The sequence below is a fragment of the Manis javanica genome, chromosome 3 (genome assembly GCF_040802235.1).
Source record: "Manis javanica isolate MJ-LG chromosome 3, MJ_LKY, whole genome shotgun sequence".
In the NCBI taxonomy this organism is placed as follows: domain Eukaryota; kingdom Metazoa; phylum Chordata; class Mammalia; order Pholidota; family Manidae; genus Manis; species Manis javanica.
In genome coordinates, this window is record NC_133158.1 from 38,167,788 (window position 1) to 38,185,238 (window position 17,451).

The 17,451-nt window shown below is 42.3% G+C and overlaps 1 protein-coding gene across 2 annotated transcripts in view; it reads left to right on the top strand.

The window, feature by feature from the left end:
- The window catches only part of TXNRD3 (thioredoxin reductase 3), a 62,778-nt gene that overhangs the window by 21,735 nt on the left and 23,592 nt on the right, over positions 1-17,451 (top strand). For both annotated transcript variants that reach the window (XM_037024008.2, XM_073231158.1), the window contains exons 6-12: positions 742-861; positions 5,542-5,684; positions 7,231-7,346; positions 8,073-8,298; positions 9,417-9,509; positions 14,456-14,532; positions 15,103-15,259. In XM_037024008.2, coding sequence (XP_036879903.2) covers positions 742-861; positions 5,542-5,684; positions 7,231-7,346; positions 8,073-8,298; positions 9,417-9,509; positions 14,456-14,532; positions 15,103-15,259 — 932 coding nt within the window. The remainder of the gene's footprint in view (positions 1-741; positions 862-5,541; positions 5,685-7,230; positions 7,347-8,072; positions 8,299-9,416; positions 9,510-14,455; positions 14,533-15,102; positions 15,260-17,451) is intronic.

The following is a 17,451-nucleotide window of genomic DNA, read 5'->3' on the forward strand; positions in this document are numbered from 1 at the left end:
GCTTGAGGGTGTCTTCTGTTTCCTGCCAGACCCTGACAAGATATGGAAACCATTTTTTAAAATTCAAACTTACTCAAAAAGTTTTAGCCTAGAATTTCCTGTAATAAAACTAATATGCCTTAATTTTTCTCTTAATAGTCATATGGTGGGTGTACACTTTTTCCTTCCTCCTTCCCTCTTCCCTCTTTCTCTCCTCCCTTTTGCCTCTCCTGCCCAGAAATATCCTACTTACCTGAACTAGCAGAAAAGACTGGGGTCCAAGAGGGAATTTGTCCTCTGCCCCGCTCAGGGGCACTTGTGCGTGACCCGTGTGTGTTGCTCTGGATCCAGAGGAGATGGTACCAAGTGGCTTGGGGCAGACCAACTGCTCCCTCAGAGACGGCAGAGTTACGGAGAGTGAAGGCCAGGCTGGGGCTCCGGCCCTTGGTGTAGTGTGTATCTAAATAATCTAAAACAGCTATGGTCCCTTTGTGATCTAAATGAAAGTTTTGGGCTCTGTCCCAAGAAAACTGTTCGAATGCACATCCATATTTTTGGCTCATCCTTGGGTCTCCTTCACAGACTCTCAGTTAAAAAGTTTGGATTAATCATTTGTGTGTTATCATGGGTTGTGATGTTCCCCCCCAACCATTTGAGCCTGTCATTTCTATATGTTTTAATAATACCCGTTCTGCACACACGTAAAATGACATGCAGACACACACGTAGAGGAAACATTAAAACTGTTATTTTCTTTCTCAGGGCTTGGCGGTACTTGTGTAAATGTGGGCTGTATTCCTAAGAAACTGATGCACCAGGCTGCCCTTCTGGGGCAGGCATTAACTGACTCAAGGAAGTTTGGCTGGGAGTATAATCAGCAAGGTGGGTCATGATACACAGAGGGACAGCACAAAGGCAGGGATGGTGAGGAGGTGTGCATACCCCGGGGGAGGAATGACAAGGCCTCAGCAGGAATGATGATGTCAGACTGGAGAGGATGACGTGGGTTTAGAGGGTTTAAGGCATGACATTGACTGCTGTTGTGTCTAGCGGCTGTTTTTGTATCATTAGAATAATGTGTGCCATTTTTTTAAAATGTCATCTGTCTCTCTCCCCAGAAACTTTGATCCAGCAGATCTGTCATAGGCATATTTAATGTTTCATAGATGATTCTGATAATTCCAGGTGATTCTGCCTGGCCATCCAGGTCACTGGTGGAGGAGAGTGTGAGGGAGAGGAAGGAATCCAGCAGGAGGGACTAAAACGTGGGAAGAAAGTTCAGTGCACTCCTTGAGATAGAGAACACAGGCGGGCCTGGCTGGGGCTGGGCATGGGGCAGGTCCATGTAATGGTTTGCAGCTGAACCAATTCCCTGTGGACGAATTTCCCCAGACAGCTCCACGGAGAGCTTCCAGTCAGACTGCAGTGTCAGCTGGGTGCAGGTAAATGAGGCCCTCTGCTTGGCAGTTCAACCTCTGGGTCATCTTTGCTTTCAAGAATCCTTTCCCCTGAGCCCTGCATCTTGCATGCTATTTCACTTAGGGCCCCTTTGGAGCACCCTGGTGGACCTCGGCATCTGGGCATGGTTTGTGCTCAAGAGGGGCCTGGGCAAGACCTGGGCTTAGAGGCGCAGCATGTAGGTGATGGTTGAAGTCTTGGGAGATGCTGAGATGGGTGGGGGAGAATAAATGGGTGGAGTGGGAGACAGACAGAATCCTGAGATGTGTTAACTATCTCAGGTGGGTGCAGAAGAGGAGGAAAATCAGGAGCCGGGTGTGGGGGCGAAGGGAGGGGTGTTAGGTTTTTCAGGATGAGGTTTGGGACTTCTGGAGCCTGAAAAGACAACCAGCGTGTGTGGAGTGCTGCAGAAAGGCCAAGTGGAGTGGGATCTGAGTCACGCACACTTTGGATTGGTTGATAGGTGGTTTGGAGTCTCTTTTTAAAATTAAAAACATTTATATCCTGTTTCTAAAATAATCAAGTCCAAGTAGGGAGGAAACACCAGAGGCCTCTGGCAGGGAAAAGGCCGTGAAGGACAGGCCCACACACAGCCTGCCACAGAGGGGGGACCACATGTAGCCAGGCAGGGGTGTGGGTGGTGCGAAACGGCAGAGTCCCTCCGAGAGCTGAGAGCCGGTGACTGCTTAGCGCAGCAGCTGTGCCCCACCTGCTGCCTCTCACTGGGGGCCCGCGCTTTCAGGGCGAGCGGAGGGGGTGACGCTCACACCACACCGCTTCCCCTGAGGGGCCGCTTAGGTTCTTGAACCCTTCTTTGTGCTTAATATTTCCAAACTCTTTCTAATTTCCTTGAGTGGGCAAAACTTATTGTAGAGTTCCTGTAGTTCCCCATACACAAAATGCTTCTAAAATAATTTTGAGGTACTATCCTAAGAAATCCCCAGCTAGCCATCACGTGGAATTTGGGGCTCAGCAGTTTTTCGGCATAAGCTCAAAGAATGGCCAGGCGAAGCCAACAGAATCTGAGAGGCCAGAGGATGGAAGGAAAAGCTTGTTCTAGGAGATGTGGTAGGTACTTTCCCTCTTGGTGCTGATAAGGAATACAGATTAAAATAAACTACAGATTAGAAATTAAGTATAGAATTTCCAAAGAAAGGGAAGAGGGAAATGTGCAGAGAAATGACACGCAACCATAATTTTAAAGAAACAAAAACAATGGAAATTTGAATGAAAATACAGGAATCTTAAATTTTAAATAAATATTTTAAATTTCCTATTTAAAATTAAATACTTGGGGAAATTTTAAATAGATGAGAGAAGATGTATCACGGAAATGCAAACGAAAGTGGTGGCAGTTAATACCAGGTAGGTAGACTGCAGGCAAAGATTAAATATAGGAATTAACAAGTGAACACCCTTCCCAAAATAGGACTGATAAACAAAACCAAGAGTGTATTTGAAAATACAAATAAAGTAGGTGGTTTTGGGGAATCCAATCAACGAAATAAGAGGAGAAAATTCATACAAATATGCAACATTAGGTGTGAGAAAAGAAATGTAGCTATGGATAGAAAAGAGGTAAATTCAATATATAAATGAGTCCTAAGACTTGTAAGTATCTCGATGAAAAAGAGTATATTCTAGGAAAATATGAATAACCAGAATTGACTTGAATTATCAAAGAGTACATTGAGAGCAGTCCATTCTCTTAAGATACCATAGATTTGCAAGCAAATTTCCTCAGATCTTTAAGGAACACTGTAATTTAAACTATTACAGAACTGAGGAAAAGATGGAAATGTTTACCAGTTTTTTTGGAGACTGACACAACAATGATATGTAAAGATGGCATAAAAATAGAAAATCATAGCCCACGGAAGTGCCAGAACTCTAGCAAAAGCATTAGCAAATCCTCTGCCGTGATGTCCTAAGTACAGCAATGCATCCCCGGATGCAGGACGCAGGCGGCACAGGAAGTCACAGCAGGAGAGCGGCCTGGCTTTGTGCCCCAGAGGCATTCGATGAGAACCTCACATCCCTCATCCAGTCTCGCTCCTTAAAGGAACTGTCGGAAAGTCTACACAAAGAGGTGGACACTCCCTTTACACAACAAAGGAAGGTCCGAAGCAGATATTTACTGGAGAAAGGCCCGAGGCATTTGCCTTCAGGTCACGAATGAGATGGGGTTGCCCCCTGCGCTGCTAATATCCTCACCATTTTTGTGCACAGAAAGCGAGGATAGGGAGAAAGAGCACACATTTGAAAAGGAGGAAGAAAAAAGATACTGTAAATTTATAGTATGATTATAGACAGTGTTTCTAGAACATGCAGGTGATTGAACTAAAAATATTAGAACTGGTAAGAGTTCAGTAAGTTGCTCATAAGACAAATGTGAAAAAATCAATAGGTTTCCTACATCTCAGCAATAAGGTAAATACACAATGAAAAATTGCAACGAAAATGACAAACTTGAAATAAATTTAGGAATGTACAAAACAAAAGAATATAAAGCATAAAAATACACTGTGACCTTGGAATGTTTCGACATTGTGATTACATCACCTCAAAATTGTACATTTTTTGTAAGTCCAGGAAAAAGCTCATTTTTCTTTTTTCTTTTCACAGCGTGACAGTTCATTCTAAAGTTCATACTGAGAAGTAAACGTGTGAGAATAGCTTTTCAATTGTTGAGAAAGTACAGAAGGGGGACTTCTCCCACAGTATTTAATAGTGATCCTGCAGACCAACAGGTCGTAGAAACAGAGCAGCTGGCTCTACAGTGCCAGTCCCGAGACTTGCCCTGTGAGTCCCTGGGAGCGTTGTAACTGTACGGTTCTGTCCCTCCCTGACTCCATAGGTGTGTGGTGGGTGCTAGGTTTGTATATTTAAACATGCTGCCCAGGGGGTCCTGATACACAGTGCTGTTTGGGAACCTCCAATACAGCATGTCTTTTACAAGAACCAGAAACAAAGGGACACAGGGCCTGTGACTTTAACTGACAAGGCCCTTGGGATAAGTGGTTCTCTGAGGGCTGGAAAAAAAGCTTTTCTGGGGGAGCAGGGAGGGGCTGTCTCAGGATGTGGGAGTTTGTGCCATTGTGGAGAGGGTCGCAGCCTCCTGGGATCATGGCTTGGTGGGCAGGAAATGTGGCTGCCAGCATGACCGTCTGGATTGCAAAATCGGATTTGCTGTACCTGGCATCCTAGAAACGGTAATGTGACAGCCGGGCTGTAAATGTTCACAGTGGCCACGCCTCTCTGTGCACTGTAACATCACATGTCCCCACTGAGTAGTGGGCCTTTCTTGAGAGTGCTAGATAGATGATGTGAGCCTCCAGGTGTGAGCAGAGGGCAAACCCTCAGTTGGCAGGTTTTGTCTTCAGAGATCTTGAGGGCAACCCTGGCCCCTAGGTCTTATAAACACAGTGATGCATGTAGACTGATGTCTCCTTTGGGAACCAGCATCAGCAGGTGAGGTGAATGCCAAGAAATAAATCCCTTAGAAGATAGAAGGGTAATGAGGAATCCTGATTCTTTCAACTCCCAACCAACTTCAGCAGGAAATGGATAAACCTCTTACTACCAGTGGTGGGCAACAGTGAGCACTAACCACATCTATTGTCAAGAAATGTAGGATATTCACTATCAAAACACCACCAGCATGTGAACCGAGAGGGGTTAGCCCAGCCCGGTCTGGGTAGCAGATGTGCAGGGCACAGTGACCTAGGCCCTGTTTCCCTTCACATCCCCGGGGCCACATGCAACAGGCCCGCAGCGTGGAAGTGTCCTTGGGGTGCTCCTGAGTACACAGTCGTCCTGCCTTGTGACACCGTGGGCCTGGCTGTAGGGCGGCCAGGTCTCCCCATTCTCTCCTCCATAGATTTTTTTCTTCTTTACGGAACTCCGCTGTGTGCATATGCTTTGTAATATAAAAGAGGAAGAGTGTACACCACAACTGGCATAAAAAAGATTTAAGCTGCTAATTATCTTCTGCTCACCTGTTGATTCTTAGCTGCATATAGGATGGCTCAAGTGTAGTTGTATGTAATTGACCATTAAAAATAAAATTTATGTTGCGTCTCCACCCTGGTTATTTATTTTCAGTGAAGCACAACTGGGAGACCATGACAGAAGCAATTCAAAACCACATCGGCTCTCTAAATTGGAGCTACAGGTTGTCTTTGAGGGAGAAGTCTGTGGCCTATATCAATTCCTATGGAGAATTTGTCGAGCATCATAAATTAAAGGTACCATTTGAATGTTTTGTCTTATTCATTGCTTTTCCTTCCTACTGCTTGTACCTGCCTTGAACTAAAATTCTGTGTTGCACATTAAGGCCTGTAGCTGGTATACGTGAGGGTTCACGTGGCCACACGTGCACATGCAGTTCCTCCATTTGTTGGTTCCATGTGTCTGGCTAAACTGAAGACATTGCCTTTTAAGGAATACTTAATTTAAAGTTATTATTTGCCTTTCAATTCCATCATTATTCTTAAAAGAGAAAATATTTAGACTAAATAGTTTTGGGCTCAAAATTTTAGCCCTGTAATTCTTTTAAAAATGAAGCCGTAACTAGAACTCTAATGTATAATTCATAAAAGCATTAATAAGACTAGTATCAGAATGAGTGTATTTTATAAATTTATATTTGTAATGTATTTTTACATTTTAATGTATTTAATGTTATTTTTCACAGTTTGAATACATAAGGAAAATGAGACCCATTTTGATTATTTAAAATTGGGTTTATGAAAGGCAGTCAAATACTGTCCTCAAGATGTGGTTCATTTTTGTATTCAGCCCTTGTAGCCCAGCGTACGGTGATGTTGACAGAATCTGAGGTTATCTTGTAGTCATTTGTTATTTCCAGAACAGTGTGGGTGGTGCAGGGAAATTTGCCCCTTCAAAACCATACATGGGCCAGTTTGAATTACATCATTCACATGAAAATAACAGCAAATACAAGCCAGTTAGTCTTATTTCTCAAACTGCAATATGCCTGGCACAGCTGGCTGAATAAAGCGATCGTTCCCAGCCCACCTGCCTCTTCATTCAGCCAAACCTGTGTCTCCTCGTTTAGCAGTGTGATCCAGCCTCTCTCGTCGCTCCATCTAGAAACCTCCAGTTCTTTCGACTTCCTCTGCAGGCTGCACCGGTTTGTCTGTTTTGGGGCCCTCCTAAGCAGGTGCCTGTCTCCAGGCTGCCCTCCCTCTGTCCCTCTGTTTAAACCACCCCGTTTAAGCACCTTTATTGGTTTTTAATTTTTTTTAATGAAAATATATTTATGGTTTACTTGTATAATTGGAAATAAACAAACAATAAGCAACTTTGGTGGGTTCCCCATAGCCTGCATTTTAAGGATGGTATCTCACGATCTTTACATTTGACAGTAATCTGTTTCACTTCACCGGGACTCGGACCCTCCTTTCCCGTCACTTTCTGGCCACTTGCTATTTCCCAGATACCAGCTACTTCCAGGCCCATGTGCTTTTATACATACTGTTCTCTCTCTAGGTTTCCATTTGTCTCAAATCATGTCACTTTCTCATCTCCACTTGAAATACTGCCATCCTTGACTGGCCCTCCAGTTCCCTACTCCACCTCCACTATGCTTTTTTGGTTAATGTTTTATGAAGATTCTGTTTTCTGTGTTGGTGCTTATCACACTGCATCATTATTTTGTGTATCTGTTCCTGTTCAATGGGAAGCTCTATGAAGATTGTAACTAGTCCAGTATGTTTGATGCTTCACAGTGTTTGTTGAAAAAGTGAAATATGCTTTTCTTTTTTTAAGGCAACCAATAGAAAAGGACAGGAAACTTGTTATACAGCTGCAAAATTTGTCATAGCAACAGGTGAAAGGCCACGATACTTAGGAATCCCAGGAGATAAAGAATACTGCATTACTAGGTAAGATTAAATAGACTGTTTTAACTGTAAACTATTTCTGTTTCCAGTTTGTTTATGCCCTGTCTTATTTCACAAAAGATATGAATTGATAACAAAAATACAACACAAGAAGCTAAGTGGTTAATATAATGAAGCAAAGAGAAAATAAGATTAGGTAAATAATAATGTCAAAACATAATCAGTATGTTTCTAGGTGATTGCTCAAAGTGGTCTGGGAATTTGGCTCTAACCTTCCTAGAGGCCGAAACAAAGAAGTAAATACAATTAACTAGGGGTTAGTGTCTATATGATCATACTGACCCAGCTGACTAGGAGCAGCACAGCTGTTCCTAATACTGAGGTGGTCGTAAAGAGACATTGATAATGGAGTGTAAAGACTTTCAAACTTTTGACCAGATGCACATTAAAAAAATCCATTTTTTGTTGCACTGCTCTTCAAGTGAGCACACACAACATACCAAAACAATATTTCCTTTTATCACATCTAATGTAGTCTGATATTTTCTATTCTACTTATTTTCATCTTTATTTGTTTTTTTTTTTGTTTATTTGATTTTGAAGAAACTGAGGTACACTCTGCTCCCCAGCAAACACTGCCACGAACTCCAAAAGGCCTCATCCTAGTGCTGCTTCATCCAAGCTCCAAATTGCAGTTCAGCCAGCAAGAGACCATGATACATCAAAACCTGAATAGCTCATTTCATCTTTATTGCCTTTATTTTTCAGCGATGACCTTTTTTCTCTGCCTTACTGCCCTGGCAAGACGTTAGTAGTGGGTGCGTCTTACGTTGCCCTGGAATGTGCAGGGTTTCTCGCTGGCCTTGGCTTAGATGTCACGATTATGGTGCGCTCAATCCTTCTCCGTGGCTTTGATCAAGAAATGGCAGAGAAAGTGGGTTCCTACATGGAACAATATGGTGTTAAGTTCATAAGAAAATTTGTGCCTGTGATGGTAAGTCTGAATGACATTTGGAGTTCCTTTTATTTTATTTTACTCTCTTTAGCTTTTGATTTTACCCCTCTTTACTTCATTTCATTAAATAAATTAGTCTGTATTCAATAGTAGACCCTAAATACTGTGTCCCACCCCTGGACCACAAAGCCAACCCCCATTAGACCTGCCCTCCTCCCCCCGCTCAGGCCTGGGGCCTGTTTTTGTCACCTCTCACCTTTCATGACACGCATCACCAGCAGGTCATTTTCTCTCCCTTCCATCATCCCCCCAGAAACCCTCCCTTCTCTCTGTCTTTCTGGCTAGATCCCATTTTTCTTTTTCCCTTTACAAGGAAACTTCTACACATATTACTTCTGATTTCTTGCCTCCATTTCCCACTTCAGCGAACTCTCAGCTGCTTCCATCCCTTCTGCGCCTTTAACATTGCCTGTCAGGCTGTAGCAGACTCCGTGGTCGACATCTCTGCCCTTGTCTCACTGGGCCTCTGAGCATCATGAGGTGCAGCTGACATTCTTTGCGCTGACGGCACTCCTCCTAGCCTCCGTGGGCCTCCCGGCCCACATCCCCCCAGCTCGTAAATACCCGAACACCTGCGCCCCCCTGCCTGTGCTCTTGACCCAGGCGGTCTTCCTCAGGCCCCTGCTTTGTTACCCCCATGTCAGTGGCTCTCAGATTCATACCTCCTGCTCGGGCGTCGCTCCTGAACGCCCCACCGGTTTACGCAGCTGCCTACTGGATGCCTCCACTTGAATTCCTCATAAGCATTTCAGATTTAACGACACGAATGAAGTTTGATTTTCTACCTGAGTGTGTTGCCCTGCTGATCTCTCTGGCCTGTCTCACTCTCAGCAGCTGGTAATATGGTCCCCACACTGGTTAAGTCAACACCTAGAAAGCAGCCCTTCATTCCTCCATTTATGCTACTCCAGCTGATCCACTAACTTACCTCTACCTCCTTGTATCCTGGGACAGGCTTCTTTTCTCTGTTTACTCCAGAATCCTAAATACATGTGCATGTGTGCACACACATGTATACTCCCACACTTGTACAACCCATGATCCGTTTATTTTCTGTCACCTTTAGATGCAGTTGTTACATTATTTATCCTTACTAGGTTCAACAGTTGGAGAAAGGTTCACCTGGAAAGCTGAAAGTGGTGGCTAAATCCACTGAGGGACCAGAAACTATGGAAGGCGTATACAACACAGTAAGTCTGTTTTATAAGCAGTTAAGTGGTTGAACATGCTCATAAACTAGCACAGATGAAGCTTATAGAAAAATTATATCAAACTTAACATGTTTTTGGATTTTTGTAAGAGCATAATAAATCTGAAAGGCAGTTGGCTGTTGACATTTGACAGTTTTCAGTGGTACGTGGAGAGTCAGGTAAAATTATGTGTATGTGTAACTACACAGAACAAAATCTGGAAGCAGAACCATCCAAGTGTATTCATGCTTATTTACCTCTGGGGAATTAGATACCTTGTGCATTTCTGCATTTGAATGTTTTTGCAGTGAACATTGAATATATCTTATACTCAAAAGCAACAAGATACTTTCATTTTCAAAAACAAACAATATAAACTTTCCAAATAATGTGAATAGTCCATGGGCTGCTTTGGGCAGCAACAAGTCGAATTTAAACTGATGATGTTTGGATGCCAAGATTTCCTGTAAACTAGTTTATAGTTTAGACGTAAACTGCTCATTTATATTTTATGTACTCATGTGAGGTTTTTTTTACTTAAAAAAGTAAACAATGTGGAGAGCATCAACAAGACCAAAAAATACACAACAAAGCCACAGAGTCAGCCCCTGTTGCGGTGTCGGTCCAGATTGTGCAGGGTGTACAAACCTGCTGGGAACACTGGATCCTTTGCCGTGTTTGGTCTCCCATGAACACTGTGTATCTTCCCTCGAATCGTAAATGATTCCCAGGAAAGGTAGTCAGTTTTTCTATAGAGATCAAGACCATCTTCTGTTAGATTTATTCCTAGGTACTTACCTATTTGTAGGTAGTTATAAATTGTATTTTTTGGAAAAATGTCATTGTCTTTGTTGATTTATAGAAATGCTGCTGATTTGTGTGTTTTCATTTAGTATTCAATAATCTTGCTAAACTCATTTTTGGTAATTTACCCTTGATTATTTTGGATTTTTTTATGTTTTCATATTACTTGTGAGTAACAACTGTTCTGTCTCCTCCTTTCCACCTCCTTTTATCTCTTGGAGGAGTGCACCAGCTGGGACTCCAGCCCAGTGTCAGCAGGAACTGGGAATGGCAGGCGCGCTTGTCTTGTTGTCAGTATCGACAGGAAAGATTTTAGTATTTCTTCATTAAAGAGTAATGTTTTCTATAGGTTTTTAGTAGATGTTCTTAATCAAGTTAAATAAATTCTTTTCTCTTTCTTATTTACTAAGTTTTATGGTTATTTGTTTATTTATTTAAATGCAGAGTGGATATTCAGTTGTAATGATGTTTCTTTTGTAGCTGTTGATAATCAAACATTTTTTCCTCAATTGGGTATTGTGTTGAATTACACAGATTTTCTAATGTTCTTTAGAACTTTATGTTCCTGGTGTCAATCCACTTGGTAATGGTCCTTTTTATGTGCTGCTGGATTTGACTATATAGAATTTTCGCGTCTCCATTTACAAATCATATTGGCTTACAATTTTTCAGGTACTGAACTTTTCAGATGTGGGTATTAAGGTTAGCTCATGAAACAAGTTGGGGTATATTCCTTCTTTTTCTATTGGTTCTTTGTATATTTGATAGTTCACTGATGCAACCATCTGGGCCTAGGATTTTCTATGGATACATATATTTGACCACTGAATTTCCTTAACAAAGAACTTTTAGGGCTTTCTGTTTTTCTCTTGACTTGCTTTTGATTAGTTATATTTTTCTAGGAATTAGTCCATTTCATCTGCTTATCAAATATATTGGTATAAAGTTGTTCATCATATCTAAATTTGTAGATTATTTATTTTTGTAATGAGGCTAAGTTACATATAGTGAAATACCTAGGTCTTAGATGTCTGGTCCCATTGGTTTTGACAAATGCACATGTTCATGTAATCACACTCATTTGTAGGTAACAGAATCTTCCTGTGAGTTCAGAAAGCTCTCTGTGTCCTTCCCCTCTCCCCGACCCCAAGCAACCCTTTTCTGAGCTGTCACCCTGACTGGTTTTGCCTATTCTAGACATCACAGGGATGGAGTCATGTGATCTGTACTCCTTGGTATCTGGCTTAGGATTTACCCGTGTTGTGTACATTGCTGGTTAGTTCTTATTAGGTACAAGTTGTAGAATATAGAGTTGTATGAATGTAACACACTTTATTCATTTTCCTGTGGATGGGTACCCAGGCTGTTTGCAGTTTTGTGGGAGTGTGGGGGGAGCAACTAAAATTGCTAAGCAGATTTCTTGCAGAAGGCCTTTTGTGGACATGTATTTTCATTTCTCACAGGAAAACACCTAGGTGTGACATGGCTTGGTCATAGGATAGCTTCCATGTTTAACTTGTTGAGGAACTGCCTAACAGCTTCCAAATGATTTTATCATTTTGTATTTCCACCAGCTGTGCATGATGGCTTTGAGTTCCATATCCTCACCACCATGTGGGATTGTCCAGCTTTTCCATCTGGGCCAGTCTAGTGCACATGTAATGGTATCTTACAGTTTTTGTTTTTGTTTTTTTCATTAATGTACGATGACATGAGCAACATTATGGTTGCTAGACTCCCCCTATTATCAAGTCCCCACCACATACCCCATGATATCTCACAGTTTTAGTTTGCATCTTCCTGATGACTAGTCATGTTGAGCAATTTTTCTTGTGTTTATCGGCCATTTGTATGTCTTCCTTTATGAAGTATCTGTTCACATCTTTGACCCATTTTTGTTTGGTTGTTTGAATTTTTATCCCTGAATTGCAGATGTTCTCTGTACAAATCTTGGGTATAGTCCCTTTTCAGATACATGTATTGTGAATGTTTTCTTCCCATCTGTGACTTGCCTATTCATTTATTTTTTATGGCATCTTTGATGAGCAGTAGTTTTTTAATTTTTTATGAAGTCTAGTTTAGCAGTTTTTTGTGTTATGGTTCATGTTTTCTTTGTGCTCTAGGAAATCTTTACTTACCCAAAGGTTGTGAAGATAGTCACTTTTATTTTCTTCTTAAAGTTTTCTAATTTGATCTTTCATGTTTAGATCTGTAATCTGTCTTGAATTAATTTGTTTATAGTGTGAGGTGGGAAGAGAGGGCCTTTGTCTTCCACATGGGTACCCAGTACCATCCATTGGAAAGACTGAATTGCTTTGGTGCCTCTGCTGAACCATTTAACTGTGTGTCTGCTGTTCCTACACTCTTTTCCCCATTGGCCATTTGTCTCCTTTCACCAGTACACATTGTTTTTATTACTGAAGCTTTATAGTAAACCTTAGGCCAGGTAGAGTAAGTCCTCCAACTTTGTTTAGGTTCTGTACGTTTCCATATAAATTTTAAAAACAACTTGCCAAATTTTACCCAAAAGAAGCCTGCTGGGATTTGGATTTGGATTGGGATTGTGTCAGTTATATCGATGAGTTTGGAAGAACTGACATCTTAACAATGTTTACTTTTCGAGTGCACAAACTTCATGGTTCTTTCCATTTGTTTACATATTCCTTAGTTTCTCTCAGAGGTCTTTTGTGTATTTTGGTAAATTTATCTCTATCTCATGTTTCTAAGCTATTGTAAATGTTATTTAAAATTTTTTTTGTTTTCAGTGATTAGCTGGTAGTACACAGAAATACAAATGATTTTTGTTAATTCAGGCTTGTAGATTCTTAGGACGTTTGTCTACATACTCAAACCAGTTTTGTTTCTTCTTTCTAATCTACATGCTTTTAATTTCTTTTTCTTGCCTTGTCACACTGGTTAAGACCTCCAGTACGATGCTGAATAGCAACTGTGGGAGTGGGCATCCCCACCTTGCTCTGATCTCAGAGGTGAAGTAGTCAGTCTTTTATCATTGCCAGGATGTATACTTAGGTTTTTTACAGATGCCTTTTATCAGGTTGGGGAAGTTTTCTTTTAATCTTAGTTTACTGAGGATTTAATTAAATCCTCAAAGGATGTTAAGTTTTGTCAATTGCTTTTTCTACGTCCATGGGATCATTAAATTGTGCCTTCATTTTAATATGATTAATTACATTGACTGACTTTTTACATGTTAAACCAAATTTGTATTTTCAGGACAAACCCTGTTTGGTCATGATCAATGTCCTTTACATATATTGCTGTATATTATTTGTTAACATTTTGTTAAGAATTCTGCATCTATGTGCATGAGGAGTATTGGCTTATAACTTCAATGTCCTTGTTTGATTTTTGTGTCAGTTGTATATACTGGCCTTATAAGAAGGAGTTAGGAAGTTTCCCCTCCCCTTTTTTCTGGAGGAGTTTGTGTACCATCAGTATCATTTCTTAGTTAAGTTTCGATAGACTTTACCCAGTGAAGTCATCTGGGTCTTAATTTATGAAGTTTATAAATTGTGAATTCAGTTTTAATAAATGTAAGGTGTGTTAGTCTGCTAGGATTTCCATAAAAACGCACCACAGACTGGGTGGCTTAGACAGTAAAAATTCAGTCTCTCACAGTTCCGAAGTCTGGAAGTCTAAGGTGAGGGTGTCGGCAGGCTTGGTGTCCCCTGAAGCCTCCCTACCTAGCTTGCAGGTGCCTCCTTCCCCTGTGTCCTCAGATGGCAGCCCCTCTGTGTATGACTGTGTCCTAATCTCCTCCTATTATAAGGACACCAGTCATTAGACATAAGGACACCTGCATTAGGGCCACCCTAATGCCTCATTTTACCTTAATTACCTCCTTGAAGCCCATTCTCCAAATAGTCATAATCTGAAGTACTAGGGGTTAGGACTTCAACATACGAATTTGGGGAGGGATAACTAATTTAGCACATAGCATAAGGTTATTCAGATTTGTGTGTGTAAGCTTGGTAAATTCATTTAAGCTGTCAAACTTTTTGTCACAGGGTGTTCATAATATTTGGTTATTATCCTTTCATTGTCTGAAGGGTCTTTAGTGATGTTCCCTCTTTCATTCCTGATATTGGTAATTTGTGTTTTTGATCTCTCTCTAAATACAGGTTTTGTTAGCAGTTGGTCGTGACTCCTGTACAAGGAAAATAGGCTTGGAGAAGATTGGTGTCAAAATCAATGAGCAGTAAGTACACGTGCGATCATTGCATTTTTGCTGCAGAAAGCAAGATCACCTCTCGGAAATTCTCATTGAGTTACTAAGATGCAAAATTTTAGTGCTTTCAGTTTATTTTATAGTCAGTATTATGCCAGTTCTGCATTATCAATGTTTTCATTAATCTATTAGTAACTATCATGTACCTTAAAGAGTTTATGCATTAAACAGTGGTTTTAAAAAATAAATTGTGGAAATGTATTCACCCACTTAGAGTGAATTTAGAGTGAATTTTCATGTCCTTGGTCAGGCAAGGACAAAAATTTCAAAGCTCTCAGTGTGACTCTGGGGGAAATCTGGAGATATCCTCAGCATCCAAACAGTGATCATGATTTCACCAACCAGAAAGGTGTTTCCTTTTGGAGCACCAGAAACATGTGTTATTGGACGCCATTGGTCTTGTAGACAGTGACCTGAGGTGCATCAGTTCTGAAAGGGAGGACCTGGCCTCAGTGTATTTCCTCTTCTCCTGGAATAGTGTTAATCATCCAGCAGGATAGAGTTAGTCATCTGTTTCTTCCCTTTTCCAAAATCTAATAGGAGTGGCAAAATACCAGTAAATGACATGGAGCAGACCAACGTGCCCTATGTTTATGCTATTGGAGATATTCTGGAGGGTAAAATCGAGCTCACTCCCGTTGCCATACAGGCAGGCAAGCTGCTAGCTCGAAGACTTTTTGGGGGCCGTTTGGAAAAGGTAAGTTTCTTACTGTTGTTTTTGAGATAATCTCTGAATCAAAATTATGATTAAGATAAATCAGCACAAATAACCCTTGTGTGCTTATTTTGGAAGTTAAGGATTCCTCACAGATCAGTTATTTGCAGTTGACTTAGTATTTACTAATGGTTTTCCGCAAATAGTCTTTGAGTGTCTGTTATGTGCAAGATGCTACCGTGGGTGATACACAAAGGCTTGGCACGGTACCAGTGCCCAGGGACTGACTTCCAAGTAGGTGGCAATCATGAGTGGGACAGGTGGTGGCTGGTTCTAACAGATGGGGCTGGTGAAGGCATTCCAGGTGGACGGTCACACTGTCATGGAGTGGGAGGGGCACCCTGCATGGATTGGGTGCTGGCCCTGGCTCAGTGCCTGTGGGGCGTGGCCAGTCCTAGGGCAGTGAGCAGCCTCTCAGGAGTTCCCAGCTGGCAGAGGGTATGCTTTGCCCCATGGGGAGCACTGTGGGTGGGTGGGGGTCTCAGTGGAAGAGGGGTGACTGGAGCAGGGGCTTTGCCATTGTTGGTGGAGGCCAAGAGCACCACGCATCCTGTCCCACACAAAAGGACTGTCCTGTCCATAGTACTTATGGCATTCTGAGGTGTGTGCACACAGAGCAGTGGGTGACAGAGGAGAGCAATTGGGAGTGAGGCTGGAAAATCAATTAGATACCAGATCATCAAAACTGTCATATTGCCATAAAAAATTGGTATGGCTCCCTAGAACAATGTCAAACCACAGAAAGGATAGTATCACCTGTATTAACCTTTCACCCAGATGCACTGGTTATTAACATTTTGCCATTTTTGTTCTTTCTCGCCTTTTCTGCATATGTATATGTAGAATGCATGTACATTTTTTTTTTGCTAAGCTTTTTGAAATAAGTGGCAGACATCAATGACGTTTGCCCCTTAATACCCCAGCACATGTCTCCTAAGAACAAGGATAGTCACCTCCATAAGCACAATGCCATTACAAAACTGAGAAATTCAACAGAAACATGGTGAATGTCAGATTTCCTCATTTGTCCAGGAAGTGTGTGAGTGCTTGTGTGTTTTGCCTCTTCTAACTCTTGTGACCTGATAACAGTCCCTGCCTCTATTTACTTGTTGATGTTTTACTTTTCAGGGCTTTGATTTGAGGTGAATCCAGGCTACTTCTGTAGAGTACCCCACAGTCTGAATTTCTGATTATCTCTGCATGCTGAGGTTCAGGGGACACGTTTGGGGCATGTGTTCTTCAGAAGGGATGCTGGGCGCTGCTTATGTCATCCCCCGGTGCCTCGTAAGGTCGCAGATGAAGACCTTGTGGATTCATGGGGGCACTGGTGGATGAGGGGCAGCGAGGGCGTGGTTCTGCTCGCTTTGTGGTGGGGCCAGGAGGGCTGAACGCCCAGAGCAGTGTCCCGTCTGCAGTGGAGCAGCATTTCGGGGTGCAGGGGTTGGAGCCGTTGCCTGCTGCTTTAGGTGGTTCAGCCTGTGGTCATCGGGCTGAGAGAACGGAAGACACCAGTGTGTCAGGGAATGAGGAGGGAGAGAGGTTCAAGGTACAGGCCCCAGGCTGGGCAAGACGGAGTCGGGGCCAGGTATGAGGCAGTCTCGGGTGTGGAGAAGGTGTCTAGGGGAAAGGGAAGAAAGGTGAGGAACTTCCTATTGATTTTTCTTAATTGGTGTGAAACAGAGCACAGAGGCATCTGTTGAGAAAGAGGCTCCCCTGCAGGCCATGGGGTAGGGGTCAGCTGCTGGCCGTAAATGGGCTGATGAGATGGCGAACGTCAGTGAGAGAGAGCAGAAGTCAGAAAGTACTAAGTCAGTGTGTGGGGTTATATGCTTTTCTCTAGCTGCTCTGGAAAGAAAAATGCTTGGCTTGTTCGTGCTGTTCAGGGTAGCAGACATGAAGCGGTACCAGAGCGCGTGAGTTAGGAATCTCAGCTGATGCACACTGTACACAAATCATCTCGTTATTATAGGGCTATTTGGTGGTGCTCTGATTTGTTTTTCTGGCTAGCAAATAATAGAAACTCAAAGTAGGCGGATGGGGGTTGTTTCTCATAAGGGTTACACAGATCAGTGAGTAGAACCACAAGGTGACTTGAAACAAGCCCTGTGCTGGGTGGAGCTAGGCCTCCCTGCAGCCGGAGCTAGGGCTGCGCCGGGGGCCCTGCCAAGCTGGGG